Here is a 16,171-nt window from a genome sequence, read left to right as displayed (position 1 = left end):
TAACTGTTCATGTTAGATAGTGATTCTGTGTTTTTTATTTTACCTGTCATTATTGTGTTGAAGGTGAAACAATGTATGAAGAAGTGCAAAGTACTTTGTGGGTTTTATTGACTGATCCAAACTTTGTGCAGCCAAGGTCCTTGGTTGCTAGAAGGTACACTTGTACATATATGCTTCTTAGATTTTGAATGCAAAGACTAGACTTTTATTATCACTGCAACTCTAAACTGTAAGTAAGAAAGTCTTTCAACAGTAGCATGCCTAATTCGATAGTTTTTGTAGTTTTAATCATAGTGATGAGTGTTGCTTCTGTAAGAATGGTTTCTAGAATTTCAGTAGTATCATTGTAGTGAGGCATTGCTTAGATTCAAATTATGTAGGTCAATTCCAAGTCTGAAAGTTTCGGTATCGTCCCCTGGCAATGAACCAGTATAAAAGTGTCTGAATTTTTTAATTGCATGAGTGCAAAAGAAACAGTTATCTGTAGGTTTTTTATTTTATTAGCTATTACACAGGGAGTAATGAAGGTTTGGGTTAAATCTCTTAAGTTTCATGAGAGTAAATAAAAAACGTATTTTCTCCAACAGCATTAAAATTCTGGGAATGTGTTGCATAGTGCTGTGAATAATAATGGCATCTCACGTGTTGCTTGCAAGCTTTCTGCTCTATGTCCTATCAAGTCATCATTGCAGGTCACATGTTTTTGTTATTGTATATGTTTATATGTCAACTTCCCATGCACAAAACTCAGTATACTTTTCAACAACTGGTTACCAGGATACAATAATGAAACCTTCAGACTGGTTAAAATCAGCTATGGTTTGGGCTCTCAGACTGATCTCTCCTGCCACAGGTCGAAAGAGAATAATTGTAAGGTGTATCTTGCATTCCTTTTAGGAAAATAATTAGATGGTGCATTTTCAATTGGCTTATTGTTGAGAGTATTTCTTACAGTCTCTAGATTAGGAACCCATTTTTCTTCATTAAAACCTCATGTCAAAATAATTAGGTTGAAGTACTTAAATTCTGAAGTTGTGTATAATTTTTTAATGACTTTTTTCATTTACAAGTCTAGTTTAGCTAACAGTACAATACTTTATGCTCATGAAGGTCACTGGCTTGCATTAGCCCTTGTAACAAATTTTCTGACTGCCTGTTTAATTGTGGGATGTTTTGTGCTTGTGGATAAATGTTAAACAGCTATTTCTCTCAGCATTGACAATACCAGAGATGTTTCTGATGTAAATGGAAGTTGTATTTCAGTGCTTTCATGAAAATGAATCAAAAATAATAATAGTAATATCAGTATCTTCAAAAAAATGTAGATTCACCCATGTTATATTTTTAATGACTGATTTCAGAGCTCTATAGAAAATAGAATTGTCTTGTTAGCGTAGCTGATTTTTGAATGACTCGTAGAGTCAAGGATATTACCTTTGATATTACTACAGAAAGGCAGGTATACTCATTGCATACAAGACAATGTTTTGTTCTTGTACCTCAGAATGATTGTATTAAGTTTGTTGCTTAACTACAGGTGGCTTGTTTATGGTACTAGGTAAATGTAGTGGATCAATTCTGAAACTTTCTAGCATGGCAGAAATTAAGTTTTTGTAAATGTATTTTGGTTTAGGCTATTTTTCTAGTGTTTCATATACAGTCACATTTGAACAAAGAGGCACCTTGTTTCGCTTGAATACACTTGCTTGTAGGAGCTAATGCTCATGCAAAAGGTAAGATGCAAGTAGAATAATTTGCTTGCCATTTAATAAAAAAAAAAAACTGCCTATTTAACTCAGCTTTAACTTTTCTTAATTTATTAGCTAGAAGGTAACACTAGATAATGATCAGTCATTCACAGGTTGAATAATTGTCAGTCTACTTTATTATCTTCAATGCATTCAGTCCATTTTATGACTGTACATCCTTGCTTACTAATTATGAAATCCGTCATTAATAAATGAAGTTTGTTATACTTGGTGTTAGTGGTTAAGTTTGATAAAGTATGTGCAATTTGGATGAAACCCACAGTCATTGGCAGTGTTCTGGACATCAAAATATTGAATTTTATCAGTCAAACTAGAACTTGCTAGTGAAAACATCGTATCAATAAATTATATAGTTTTTTACAGTGATAAAACATTTTAAGTAGAGCTAGTAGTTTGTTTAAAAGTGATTGTAGCCTTTTGAAGTGTGGTGTATGCTGCGATTGTAGGTAGACAATGAGAAAATCTGTACAGTAGACATTGTTTGATTTGTATGGAAAATTGTCCTTTCCCAGTGCAGTCTTTTTATGTTGAAAGCATACGTGAATTATAGTTTGGCGATGTCTTTTTGGTTACTGGTATATTTGTGCCATTCTTTTGAGCGCCTAGTTAATATAAAAATATCATAAAATAGTTTCAGGCTTATTTGTATGCTATTATTAGTTTTGTAAAATCCTCTTCCGTTTTGCTGCAGTTTGTAGTAGGTTGTGTTGGTAAATATTTTCACTGTACATTGCAAATATATTTTTCAGTCCTGTCATAGAGGTATAGATGTGGAAATCCAATGGTGCTCCAAGTTTTCTTTTAACGATTAAATTTTTTGTTCCTAATTAGAACTGAATTTGCAGGGAATTTATTAGTTTCTTTCTTTAGACACTTTCTAATTTTTTTATTTGAAAGTATTTCAGTGTCATACATATGAGGATGTCTGTATGTTGAAGTAACATTTGGAGAATATATTAATACCTTTTACTGCTGTAACCAATTTTGTTTGAAAAATTTCAAAACATAGGTTTCACTATGTTGATCACAAGGTTACCACATAATGCAAGGTATGTATAATTTACTATTAATTATGCTCCTAGTAAAATATATACTAATTTAAATGCACCTTTACGTTTGTGTTATCGTATTTTCTCAGATTCTTTCTTTGTCTCTGCAGCATGTCATGCTTGCAAGTGACATGATTGTGATACGAGGAAGTGTGGCTGGTGGAATGTTTAAGATGTCTAGTCATTTTATACTAAAAACTAATAAATGCTCTTGTTACAGTATAATTCTTTTATTATTTTAATTCCATTTAGTATATTTTCAGAATAGCTGGGAAAGTCCTTTTAAGCGTTTGCAGATTACGCCAGTTTTCATGACAGTATCTTTACAAACATCGGTTGTCATTTTTGCTGAATGGTGATGCCTCATCAGTATCATACCTAACTTTAAGCTGAAACAGAAATGTAAGTAACAAATTTTACATTACACTGGTTACAGTCATTTGCTGAACAGTCTCTAATGATAGAATTATTGAAGTTTAAACTGTAGATGGTCCATTTTCAGGAATTTAATTTTACTTACACTTTGTAGTATGAAATTATATTAATTCCATCTGTGTTATCCAGAACAGTTTTCTATGTGATTAAGACAAAAAATAAACCATTCACAAAGTTAAATTACAAGTGGGTTACCAGCAGTGATTACCAAATGATGGCAAGTTACTGCCGTCCTCATTGTTAATGAGCCATACTTCTGCCAGTCTGTTTAATAGCAGGTGTGCTTGTTGAAGTTGGAGGATCATCATATGCATGTTCTCTCCTTTGTTCCTGTTTCTTCATTCTGTTCGTGATGCCTTGCCGTAAACCAGATGTCTGTTTTCCATCTAGGCATCTTTTACTCATCTTAGAAGGCTAGCACGTACAATGTGCCTTTTACTTCCATTTGGTCCATTGTGTTCCTTCCCAAATAGCTGTTCAAATTATTTAACTTTACCATGCTCCAATTTTCACTGCTTATTTAAGAGCAATCCTCTGGACAAACTGTGAGACTAGAAGTGCGATATGCTGGTGGCTTTAAAGTTTTGTCATCATAATTATCGAGAATGTAGAGACTGAAATCCTCTGATCCATCAGCATTTTTGGCTTAGTAATATACAGTATAGCAGTATATCTGGCAATGTCACTACAGAAAGGCAGCTTGCACTAAATGCTCCAGGTACTTTGCCGAGCAGCTCTTTACACAAAGTGAACTCGCCAGCCTTCAACTGAATATTATTTTGGCATTTTGGGATTCGGTGCAAACTATTTTCAATGTATTAAGTTACCCTTGAATGCTGCTTCCATTCTAGGCCTCTTACACATCATGCTTTGCAATCCCACATACACCATGTGGAAGTCGTGTATCAGTTTGATCGGTCATCCATACCATTTAATTTCAGATTGTAAATTTCTCTACAATCTTCTATATATTCCCTGATCTTGTCTATTTTCCAGATACACAAGTATCTATTAAAGATACTTGATAGGATAATCAGGATAAGGCTTTCCATGGATAGCATTGACCGACTTGGATGCTACACTTATTTTTCATTGGCTCCCAAATCTGTATCATTGTTTTGGATTCTTGAGTCCACCAAGGTTACATGCAGCAGTAACCTTAATTTGCTATCAAGTTCCTCTGCTTCCAATTTGTAATTAAGTGCCTTTGCTTCCACGTTCTTTTAAGATTGCTACCATTTTCAGATCAAGTGGATGGCACATAACCACAATGTTGATGACACTGTAGGTGTGAACTTCCATTGAAGCTGGCTGTGCAAGTATCATGATGGTTGGCTGGTGATGGCATTAGTGCTGAAACAGTGAAATCTAAAGCTGTTGTTTTTGAGGATCATGCTCCCTTCAATATACTTCAGGCCACATTCTCTTGCTGAATATTTAATAGCTGGGGGTATCCTGGCATTATTGGGCAAACCTGCCTTGACTGTTGATAACTTTTGGGGACTATTTTGCAGCTTTTTCATACTGTCTTCCATTATGAGCTTGTTGTGATAACTTAGGAGGTATCTTCCAGTCTTCAAGTTGTCACCTTGCATATTGGAGGCTTGAGATTCCCTTGCAGCAGCCAATTAGCAGAAGTTCGACTTTGAAAATGTGTGGATCCACAACATACCTTCGGCTTTGTTTGTCTCCTAACTGGTGTAAGGCAGAGATCATCTCTCAAGAACACTGTCTCCTGGCTATTGTGGATACCGTAACACCAGAAATAGCTATCGAAGGATGTATCAGCAGTGTATAAATTCCAACACTAACCAACTAGCAGCAGTTAGGATTTGAAACAAGGGCCAGCATCCTTCCTTAGGCATTAATGGCACTTTTCTCTCCCAACACGTAAAATGTAGACTGCTGCCAAGCTGACTCACTTCATAGCTGAGTGGAATGTTTTGTTTGTAAAAAGTTAATAGAGGCTCCTACTTTTGAATAATGTAAAGGATGAATAACATGAGGAGTAATGGCGAACTTAGTATTTTGCATACTATACCTATGCTCATTCCACCTTTACCTTATTGTCAACCCAAGAAATGTCATTCAGAGGTACCTGGACATCTGTAGTGTGACTGAATGGGAAATAGCGAAGCTACAGCATGAAACATAGCTAATTCAGCTTCTTTAATCTCTTGAACTACCCAACAGACTTGGTCATGAACTGAACATTTCAGAGCTAGGGAGTAAGACATTCTATTGTAGATAATCAGCACATTTAGCTAGTTTTCTTAAGTAACTGTTTCTGAAAGTCTCCCTGGAGGAAGAGTGCACAAATGTTTCCATGTTAAATGTAAATGAGGCTACAACACCATACTAGTAACCAAAGACAGTGGTAACATTCTATGATAATTCCGATTCATGTTTCCAACTCTGTGCTACCACCACATTTCTTACACCTGCTACAACTGATGTCACTATAATTATAGTAACTGGTATAATTATGGTCACCGTGATTACTACTGGTACCCTTCCTGACACCAACCCTCCCTATTTATTCTGGCTTGGGAAAAGGGGGTTAACACCAGTAGTAGCAGGTGTAAGAAACATGGTGGTAGCCTGGGCTAGTAATAAACCAGAATTATCATGAAATGTCATCAGTGTCCTTGGTGCTTGTATTTTGTTTGTGCTCCTTTCATGGAGATTCACAAGAACAGTCACTAAATAAGAAAACTAGCCAAATAAGCTCATTATGCACTAGGATGTTATTTTCCGCAACTCTAAATGTTCAACTTCATGAGCAAGTCTGTAAGGTAAATCAAGAGATTGGAGGTGAGTTAGCACTCTTTCGTAATGTACCTTTGACATTTTCCATTTAGTCACCCACATTTCATGGGTTAAAAGTAAGGTAAAGGTGGAGCAACAATGCCGATAGTATGCAAAATAAATTCACCACTACTCATGTTATACATACTTGAAAAGCAGGCTCCTCATCTGCCTTACAAACAAAGCTTTCCTCCACTTAGCCTGGCAGTCAGTAAGTCAGAGAAGTGGTCTATGCCCTTTTACCTGTTGGGAGAGACACCAAGACACAGGAAGAGTGCCATTAATGCCCACGATAAAATGCTAGCCTTTTCTTCAAGTCACAGCTGCTGCTGGTATGTTAAAGGGCTGGAATCCATACATTACCGATACATTCTTGAACAGCCATTTCTGCTGTCAGGATATCTCCACTTTGCCAGGAGGTAGCATTCCAGACAGGACTTCTGCCTTTCATATGAAGCAGAATAAGACTGCTGCCATCTTTCTTATATGCTACTGCTGGTATCCCCACTTGTAAAGTTCTACCATTTATCACGTTGATTTGTGGTGTCAAGGTTTCAGTCATCTTCGCCACAGTTTGCAGGTAGCCTACATAAGCAGTCCCATCCCAATTTTGGAAGCTTGGTTACCTTTTGAAAGCACCACGGGTACACCGCAGGTAGTTAGTATTGAATGGTTTACTTTTTCAATCTTGAGCAGATAAACTTGTAAACAGTGTTATAATTTTAGATTCAGTAGTGGCTACAGTGATCTACTATAATTATAAATGACCAAATCATTAATAGAAAGAAATCAATTATCCAAGATAAATATTAGAGGAGTTTTTACTTTCTTATATACTGCAATGACTGTCACCAATATAATGTAATATTTGTTTACTTACATTTTGGTTTTCCAGAAGGTATCGCCTTGTGCCGATAAACCAAGCAGCATTGAATCAATATGACGTGCCATATAAATACTTGTATTCATCTTTGCATTCAGGAACTCTGCAAATTATAAGTTGGGGAAAATTATTATGAAATGGTGAATTTTCTTAATTACAAAGAAAAAAAAGAAAAATCCATAGGTGTGAATTTTATTGTTGACAATATTGTATGTACATGAATTATAAAATTTCTACACTATGTACAGTCATAAAAATATTGATATAATCATCATTGGTTTCTAAAAATATACACATTTGTACCAAGATGCAATATGAAAAGAGCCTGAAATATAGTAAGTATAAGAAGGCACTGAGGCAAAACTGACTGCAAAGACATAAAATTCAAAATTATTACAATTGCACATTAATGATTTTTTGGTAAAGATTTGAAAATGGGTAAAAACAAAAATTTACTTTCCTTGCATTCCTTGTTAATGATGATGGAAACCAGAGTATAAAGTATTGATTCCAAAATAACAATTTTTTCAACTTTAAAAACTTTTAGTTTGGATAAATCTTACCTGAATGATATGCGGCACAAATAATAAGGCAGGAAAAATGTTTACATACAAAAGACACTTATGAAAATGTGTAAGAAACATGTTTACATACAAAGAATGCTAAACAAGATGTATACGTATGAAGGAAGCTATAGTTAACCTATGTGTAACAGAAATTAAATATAATACTGTTGTAATACTGGGTGAACGGGTGTTCTTGCTCTTCAGATGATATCTATCGTGAAGATATTTGAGTAAGTAATTGTACATATAGATTGCTACGTTTTGTAATGCAGTTTGATCTTAAAAATTTAACTCGAAATGAATGTTAAATTGTTTACCTTGAAATTAATATAATTTAAAATGCACAGGTTTGGGGATTTTGTATAGTTACAATAGTTACAATGTCTGATCAGTAAAAAAAAAAAAAAAAAAAAAACGCTCAATCTACTTATGTACAACTTTCTTCCAAGTGCAAGAGTATTTGCTTAAAAGTAAGAAATTAATCTCAATACTTAAAAATTATAAGTAAAGAGTAGCCTCTCATTTTGAGTGAGAATTTTATGGAACCTTATAGTATATGCATAGTAAAACTGTACTCCACTCCATTTATATTTATATGTATGGTACTTGAATTTTAAACATTTTTCTGAAAAACCACAAGATCACAAAGTTCTAGGTAGACAATGCTTTAAGTTACTTTTTTCCTATATAATATATAATAATAATAATCAAAGCAGAAATCCAGTGTCACAGCCACAAACACTTTGTTCATAAAAATTCCCCTCAACTTGTTTGACACAGGTGATCAATTTGATGATATGCATTTGAAGGAGCAAAACAACAGTTCAACCAAATGCTGTTGGATTCACAGAGAAGATGCCTACAATGCTATACTGTAGGCATTTCAAGACTGTTTTATTATTTTTGCTAATACATCACAATGATGAAAAGAAAGTTTGACTTCTTTTTGCCAAAGTTATGTGACAATATTAATAACAGTGCTGCATGTGTGACATAAGTTCCTGAACAATCTTTTGGTCAAGAGATTTAATGTGATGTATGTGCATAACATGAATTTCCTTTAATAAAGAATGCAAAAAGTAGCCAAACCTCCAATATATATTCAAAGTACATAAATCTTTAAATGCTATGCAACTTTGCTCTAATAAATAGTTTTCAAGCATTTTAATGGTGAGAGTTCTCGCAGCTGAAAGGTTTTGGAAATATTTCACAAGGCGGAGACTACAGTACAGTACACTGGAATTTAAGGTCACATTACCTTGCCAAACTATTTATACAGAGGTAACTCACATTTTTTCTGGAGCTCTCCATATAATTTATCTGACAAAGAAACACAAAAGTGGCACAATATACAACTATCTACCTCTCAAATCATTAAACCCCTCCATACACATTCATATATAAAACTATATGAAAATACATAAAAGACATGAAAAAAAATACACCATATGGCTTACATACTAGTTTAAGCCAATCATTGTTTTTTCATTTCATATGAACAAATTTTGTACTATCTTTCCAATATATATATCAATATACAAACACTTAGTATGGAATAAAAAAAAATGGAACATCTAGAGGCTATATCAAGGAATTTCATTAAAGGCTTTTCTTACATCACAAAAACTTGTAAAAAAGGAAGCATATTAATAGCTTGTTATAAACCTTACAACACCCACGGCAGGAAAACTATCCGTACAAATTCCTTATCCTGTCAGATATTACAGGAAGTGTCAGGCTGATAACAATAAATTCCATATCCTTATTCTACTTCTGTTAAACATTTAAAAAATTCTAGATCAGTTTTCTTATGCATTACTTGCGTCTTTCGAACCTGATATTTTCTAGATTTAGTTTCCAAGATTTCATACACTGCACAAAACAAATCCAGACTGATGCCATGTCTAAGTATCTTAGATGGTATGGAATCTAGAGATCTATATAAAAGTATGAGACCTTGCACTCTCACAGAAGAGATAACACTTAAATAAAAATACCAAAACTAATTACAAAATATGAGACCTCATTCTTCAACATTACTAATTCATACTAATGGTTCCCTATCTGCATGATACTTCAGAACTATTTTTATAAAAAGTGTTCATTAAGGTATTTCAAGCCCATTCAGATCTAAAGAATATTTTAATATATATCCTATGTAATACTCATTGGTAACATGGTAAAGATAAGACCTCTAATGAAAATCCTTCACGCCCAATTACAAATTACCATTCTTTTAAAAAAAAGGGGGCAGTTGTGCAAACCACTGTCTTCATTAATACTTGACCTTGAGTATCAAGTAGAAGCAGTGATCTTTGGGTGAGTAGAAAATACAACAAAACAAGCAAGGATAAGGAAAATTACAATGAAACGTTTGAAGAATCAGTAAGAAGAGTATTAAATGGAATAAATGCATGCTAACTCCCTATTACTGTCACATAAGTACTTCCTTAAAATTCATGATAAAGCTTCAACACTGAGCTCGAGGTGAACCTCCCAAAGGCACCAAGAAAATAAAACAAGAATAAAAATATCTTTGACATTTCACCAGTTTGTGGGGTAGGCACTGGCACAGTTCCCTACAGCAAGTAAAGATTTATAGAGAAACATACATATATTTATATATCTATATCTCATTTACATATGTTCACATACCTATTGCCGTTTATGATACACCGAACTGCTCACTGAGTATACTTTTGGTTCACTGGTTTTGTTTCCTTTTTTTTTTATATATATATATATATATTTATATATTTTTATAACACTGTTCTGTACACTGTCTACACTGAATACCTCTACGATGAGATCAGTTAAATGAGCTACTAATATGGAGCTCTATAGCATATTTTTACTTCTCAGTTTGTCTGACAACTTACTGTGTCAATGTTTTCACCAAGTGTCAGGCAACTGTAAATTTTTAATTCTCATACTAGAGTGTCAAGGACGTAAACACCTTCATCACTACTGCTATGCAGAGAACTTAAACCTGTATCTGAATTGGAGTCTGTAGAGTCTGTGTCTTTCCCACTTCTCTCAGAGGAGGTTTTTGACGACTTCAAGGAGGACGTTGACTTATTTGGTGCGGAACTATCAGGCACTTTATTACTGAGACCACTGGTAGAGCTACTTGTAGACGCTTCCGAAGACGTACTAGATCGTGAACTCACGCAAAGGCTACTGTTGTTTGCAGAGTCCCCATCATCTTCGTCGTCTATTACTGGAGGAGGACAGGACGGAAGAGGAGGCGGACTTTCATCTTCCTCGTCCTCCTCCCATATAACATTTTTGGTACTGCTATTTTTTAGAATAGAAACTAAAGTAGTGTTGCCATTAGTAGGTTTTTGGGCAGTTACAAGGGGTACCCTCTCTGTTGTTGTAGCTGCTGATGATGATGGTGGTGGTGGTGGTGGAGGAGCACTTGAGTTTGCGGCAGGTGCTGGTACTGGCTTTTTACTTACCTCATCCTCCTCCTCCTCCTCGGGTAAACGGAAAGCTGTAGGTGGGAGGTGGATGATGTAATTGAGATGTTGTTGTAAAGCTCGCGTTTCCATATCTGACTCTGTATCTTCTCTTAGAAGGGCTTCCAGTTCTTTCCGCTGTTGCCAGAGAACTGTTTCCATTTCTCTGAGGGTGATTTCATTCTGTCGCACGTTGGAAACCAACTGCGCATGTGCAAGGGCAACGCAAGCCAATTCCTGTTGCAAAACTTCGGCTTCATCTTTCTGCTGTTCGTCAGCAGCTTGCACAGCGTTCATCATCCCAGCTAATGCCTCTTCCTCATGCAACAGTCGCGTATTCATGTGCTCGATTTTAGTCAGAAGTCTGACAATCTCATCCAGTTCGTCAGTGCCAGACGCAACGGCAGTTTCTTCCTCCTGGTTCAAAGCGCTCTCCTCGGTTACGACGCCTGAGTCGTTGCTCTTCTCCTCGCTTCCAGGCTCATCTTTCATTTCACCCTGTTCGTCCTTGAGGTACGAATGAAGCAGGTAGTCGGTGCCCAGGTTCTGTACGCGAAGCAGGTGCATCTGCTGCTCATACTGCTCGATTTGATGTTCTCGCTCTTGGAGTCTACGCAGCTGTGTCTGGATAGTCTCTCCCTGTGCTACTACCAGACGCATCAGTCTCTCCATTGTCTCACTGAAACAGACGAGAAAACAAAAATATTAAGGTAAAAGACTTAAAAACAAGAACACTCAGTAGTCTACTCGACCTGAACCTTAAGGTAGGGAAAGTCTATGAAGGAAAGCATCAATGAGACTTGCCATTACCCAGCTGTAATATGAGGAAGTTTTTGAAAGATCTGAAAAGAAAATTGCTTAATTATTTTTCTAACCACCTTACGAATATTAAGGAAATAAAAACACCAAGGCCTCTTTGTTATCTGATCATACATCTCAATGACAAGACTATGTCAAAGTTCAGCAATGTATTGGCTTAATTTGACATTGAACTGAAAATACCTTACAATAAGTTCTACTAAACACATTAATACATAAAAATTTTTATGAGTGCACGTGATTGATGAACCACAAAAAATTTTAACAAGTTCTACTAAACACAGTAATACACAAAAAATGTTATGAGTGCGAGCGATGAACCACAAGAGATTTTAACATGCTGAAAAATGAAACAAAATGGAGTCTCATCAACCGATTACTGTACCAATATTAACTGATCTTTAATAAAAACAAATCGTAAATTCATGTTTCAATAACAAATTGGTAACTAAGGTTAATTCGGAAGCCATTAGACAACAAACAACAACAGAAAAATTTAAAGACAAAATCTGTCAATTAAGTCTAGCTTACAAAGACTTGGATGTCAGATAGCTTAAAATGTTAACCGTAAAGAGAAACAGATACTGTAGTTGCAAAGCAAACACCAACATACCTCGCGACTGCATAGAAACGTGATTAAATAAAAAAGGGGGGAAGGGGGTGAATGGCACAACATTTTCGGACCACCTCGGAAGCGACCCGGGTCGCAGTGACTCACGAAAGCCATCTACTCGTGACCATGGAGCAGTTAAAATAACCATCGGAAATAATTAAAAGAAGACCTGCAAACGCGGGTTCGTACAACACCGAACTTCTTAAAACTTTCCCGACGAAACAGTTCTTTGAGAATGTCTCCAAGCCACTCCGGTTTTTCATCTCATAATTAAGTCAGTCAGTTTAGAATATGAATAATTAGAGGAGAGAAAAATTATTTTACGCAACCACTCCATATACCGAACAATTCGCTTCTCTACTTACGGGGAGGAAATGACAATTCCGAGCTTTCTACTGAAATGACGATAATGCAACTCCCAACAGTTAATGGCGCCAAACCTTTGGAGGAAACATTCTTAACCTGAGACCGTACAGAAATATAAAATGTATAGTTTTATATATATATATATATATATATATATATATATATATATATATATATATATATATATATATATATATATATATATATATATATATATTATATATATAGAAACACGTGTATGTGCTTTTGGTACAACCACATCCACACATTCTAGAGCTTCCTGGATAAGAAAGCCTCTTCCGTTTTATACAATGTGTGTAGAGACACCAACACACAGCATTTAAATATAACCATACTTACAAAAAATCTGTAAGTAAAAGGTATTAACACAAGCACTTTAACCTTACAAAGCCCAAAGAGCTAAAATAGGGTGAGGCTAACCATACCTTTTGAAATGAGAAAATATGTTAAAGTGCGGAGTTCCGCATCTTGGTCTGCAGGCTTTCCGGATAAACTTCATGGTGGCGGGTAATTAAACTCAAGACGCACATAAAAAAAATCCTAATCACCAATTTGGTCCGTTTCCAGAACGCCTACTTTAATAAGGTTATGTTATTTATTTTGAAAGAAACGAGAACAAGTTTAATGGGTATAAAATAGTAACTAGTATGACACAACGTGATTCGTGAATAAACTGTATTTTTAAAAACACTGCTAACACTGTTATTCTTTCATGACATGGATTTTGTCTGTGACATGACTGTACTTTGTTTATAACATGAGTAGGCCTTTGTTCATAACGTGGAATAACTTAACACTGATCAGAACTGGGAAGATTTTTCAAGAATCAATTTCTACTGGACTGTTGGTACGAATTTGTGTTGTGTCGGTTAAAACGTAATTTGTTGAAATTATATTAGAAGTTAAAACGTATGCAATAAATATAGTCAATTGTACTGTATGGTCAAGTGTATTCTACTGTCTTCATCTAATAATAGAAACAAATCATTAACATAACCAAAGTTGTTGAAATACCTGATAAATCACTTGAAATCAGAAGATTCCGAAATTCTTTCTATGAAGAAATAAAAACGGGATACTATGTCTGCCTACATTAATTTAAGTTGAAAACTATCCAGTACCTTCTACTTACCTAAGAAACGCGTTACAATAAGCAAATCCCACAACAATGTCTATGCGAAAGCCCTGGCCAAACCATAAAACCTTAAAGCCCTCTTTCGCAAAGAAAAAAAAAAAAAGTTAAAGGGAGCAAAAACAGACGTCCATAAAATAAGGTAAAAAGAAAATTAAATTTCTGCCTATAAAAAGAACCACAAGACTGCCCCAAGTAAGACTATGAGACGTTGAAAGGTCGACTTCCTAGAGTACATCGTCAACAAAAAAGCTTTCTCTCTCTCTCTCTCTCTCTCTCTCTCTCTCTCTCTCTCTCTCTCTCAATGAGCAGCGCCAGACTTTTTACATTCGCCGCACGATTCATTCAGCTACAAATCGAGGAGGCCCTTTTACTTAGCGTGACCGTGGGCGTACGAGGCCTTGGATGGCTGGTGTCTAAAAGGGACGGTTCCAGGGAGGGCTCCCTTCTCTCAATCACCCCCTCCCACCCCCCCACCCCAACCTCCATTTCCCTTCTCGATATTTTTCATTCCCTCGCGCTCTCATCTTATTTCTGTACGTCATTCGATCTTCTGCGTCCTCTGTCCTCTTCCAGTCTTTATCCTCTGCCGCTCACTCATCAGGGGAAGAGGAAGGCAGCGAGAGAAGAAAGCGAAAAGCAAAACTTTCTTCTTTCTGTGTCAGGTCCTACGAACGTACGTCCCCGGTGCTATTGCAAATCGATGTCTCGTGGGCATATGTCGCAACGGCATGTCGTCTTATTCGCTATTCTGTCTCTGCTGTCGCTGGATGCGTCGAGCATACAAACAAGCTTATGTGCGTGATAAGTCTGTAGTATCACCTTTGGTCCTGTTTACTGTCCTCGGGATCAACATGCAATATTTGGCAGCAGTTTTACTTGCGATTCAAAGGACGTGTTAGTAAACCTTTCTTTAAATTTGATTTTCTTTGCTATTCGTTCACTCTTTGTTTCGTGGCTTCAGTATTTGTTCTGGAATCTTTCACTGTCACATACGATGGCTTTGATAATCACAATCTCGTTCTTTCGAATCTTTCAGATTTACGAACGAGCATAACAATGTGAGAAGTACTATACAGTTCGCAGCCTTGAAGAGAAAAAAAATACTATTCATTTCTTCCCAGCATTTAAAACAACACTACACTGAAAAAAAGTTTTTGTTCATTACGCACAACACTTGTTCAAAAAATTGAACAAATCAACATGTTTTTGAGTCGTAAACGCTTAGCACGATATGATTTCTGATAAAAAACACTACTTGGGTCTGTGTAGTTCGAAGTGGCATTTCACAGCACTCTCCTTTTTTCATTTTATCCTTCTCAAGGCCTTACTCTGCCATAGCAGTTACACGATTCCTTGCTTTGACTTCTACAAGCAGGATAACCAACGAGGCAGAGCCATCAAACACACTGTCACCATAACTGACTGCACGGAATTCCACGATGCCGATAAAATCCGCAAGCACAGAAACCAACCAAATGACTACAGGAAGAGAGGACCTTCCCCGTGGCACCACAGAAGCAAACTCCGAAGGTGCCACAATACCCAAGCCATTCTTGCCCTCGCCTCCTTGCCCTTCACCTCGAGATGCCGGCTGGCGAAAGCAGGTAAATTTACTTTCGTTCATATTCTGTTATTCTTCAGGGAAATTTCACTCACATGCAAATAAGTGGTGAAGGCTTGTTGGTGCGAATGAGTGAAATGCACGAATTTGTATGATAAACATCGAGACAGTCGCTGTGGGAGAATATTCCTAGCTGGCAACTCGGATGGTCAAGCTTGTACCCTTCACCTGGGATGGCTGGGTAACTCCGACTCATACGGGCTACTTTTTTCTTTCTTGCCTTTTGGTGTTTATGACAAGTTTACTCAATTAATTTTTTGTATTTTCATTGAAAAACCGGGCAGCATGAAAGGGTGGGAGGAAAGTGTGGACATGAGCTTCGGCTAAGTAAGTCCAATTCATCATAAAAACTACCGAATTTGATTATTCAGCATCCAGGAATGACATACGATATCACAGTGATCAATTTGAGAAGGCGCAAAAAAATTAAAACCCATTCACTTCCTTTCGAGCCAATCTCCTCGACGCACGCTGTGTCTCAGAGGCAACTGAATTACTTAATAAGCGATAAAAAAGCAGAAGTACTTTCTCCTGAAATGTCAGTGATCGGAAAAGAACAAAAAAAAAAAAAAAAGCTTTGACTCCTTATAAGGTCGAACATCTCTTGCCTCTATAAGGAAACAGT

At 36.2% G+C, this 16,171-nt stretch overlaps 1 protein-coding gene across 2 annotated transcripts in view; it reads right to left on the bottom strand.

Annotated features, from left to right (window-relative positions):
- Positions 1 to 10,244: 10,244 nt before the first annotated feature.
- The window catches only part of LOC136838433 (ras association domain-containing protein 10-like), a 551,306-nt gene continuing 545,379 nt past the window's right edge, over positions 10,245 to 16,171 (bottom strand). For both annotated transcript variants that reach the window (XM_067103347.1, XM_067103346.1), the window contains one exon: positions 10,245 to 11,650. In XM_067103347.1, the coding sequence (XP_066959448.1) occupies positions 10,438 to 11,650 (1,213 nt within the window). In that variant the 3' untranslated portion in view covers positions 10,245 to 10,437. The remainder of the gene's footprint in view (positions 11,651 to 16,171) is intronic.

The sequence above is a fragment of the Macrobrachium rosenbergii genome, chromosome 5 (assembly GCF_040412425.1).
Source record: "Macrobrachium rosenbergii isolate ZJJX-2024 chromosome 5, ASM4041242v1, whole genome shotgun sequence".
NCBI lineage: Eukaryota > Metazoa > Arthropoda > Malacostraca > Decapoda > Palaemonidae > Macrobrachium > Macrobrachium rosenbergii.
Note: the sequence above shows the minus strand (reverse complement) of the source record. Positions and strands in the feature narration are given on the sequence as shown.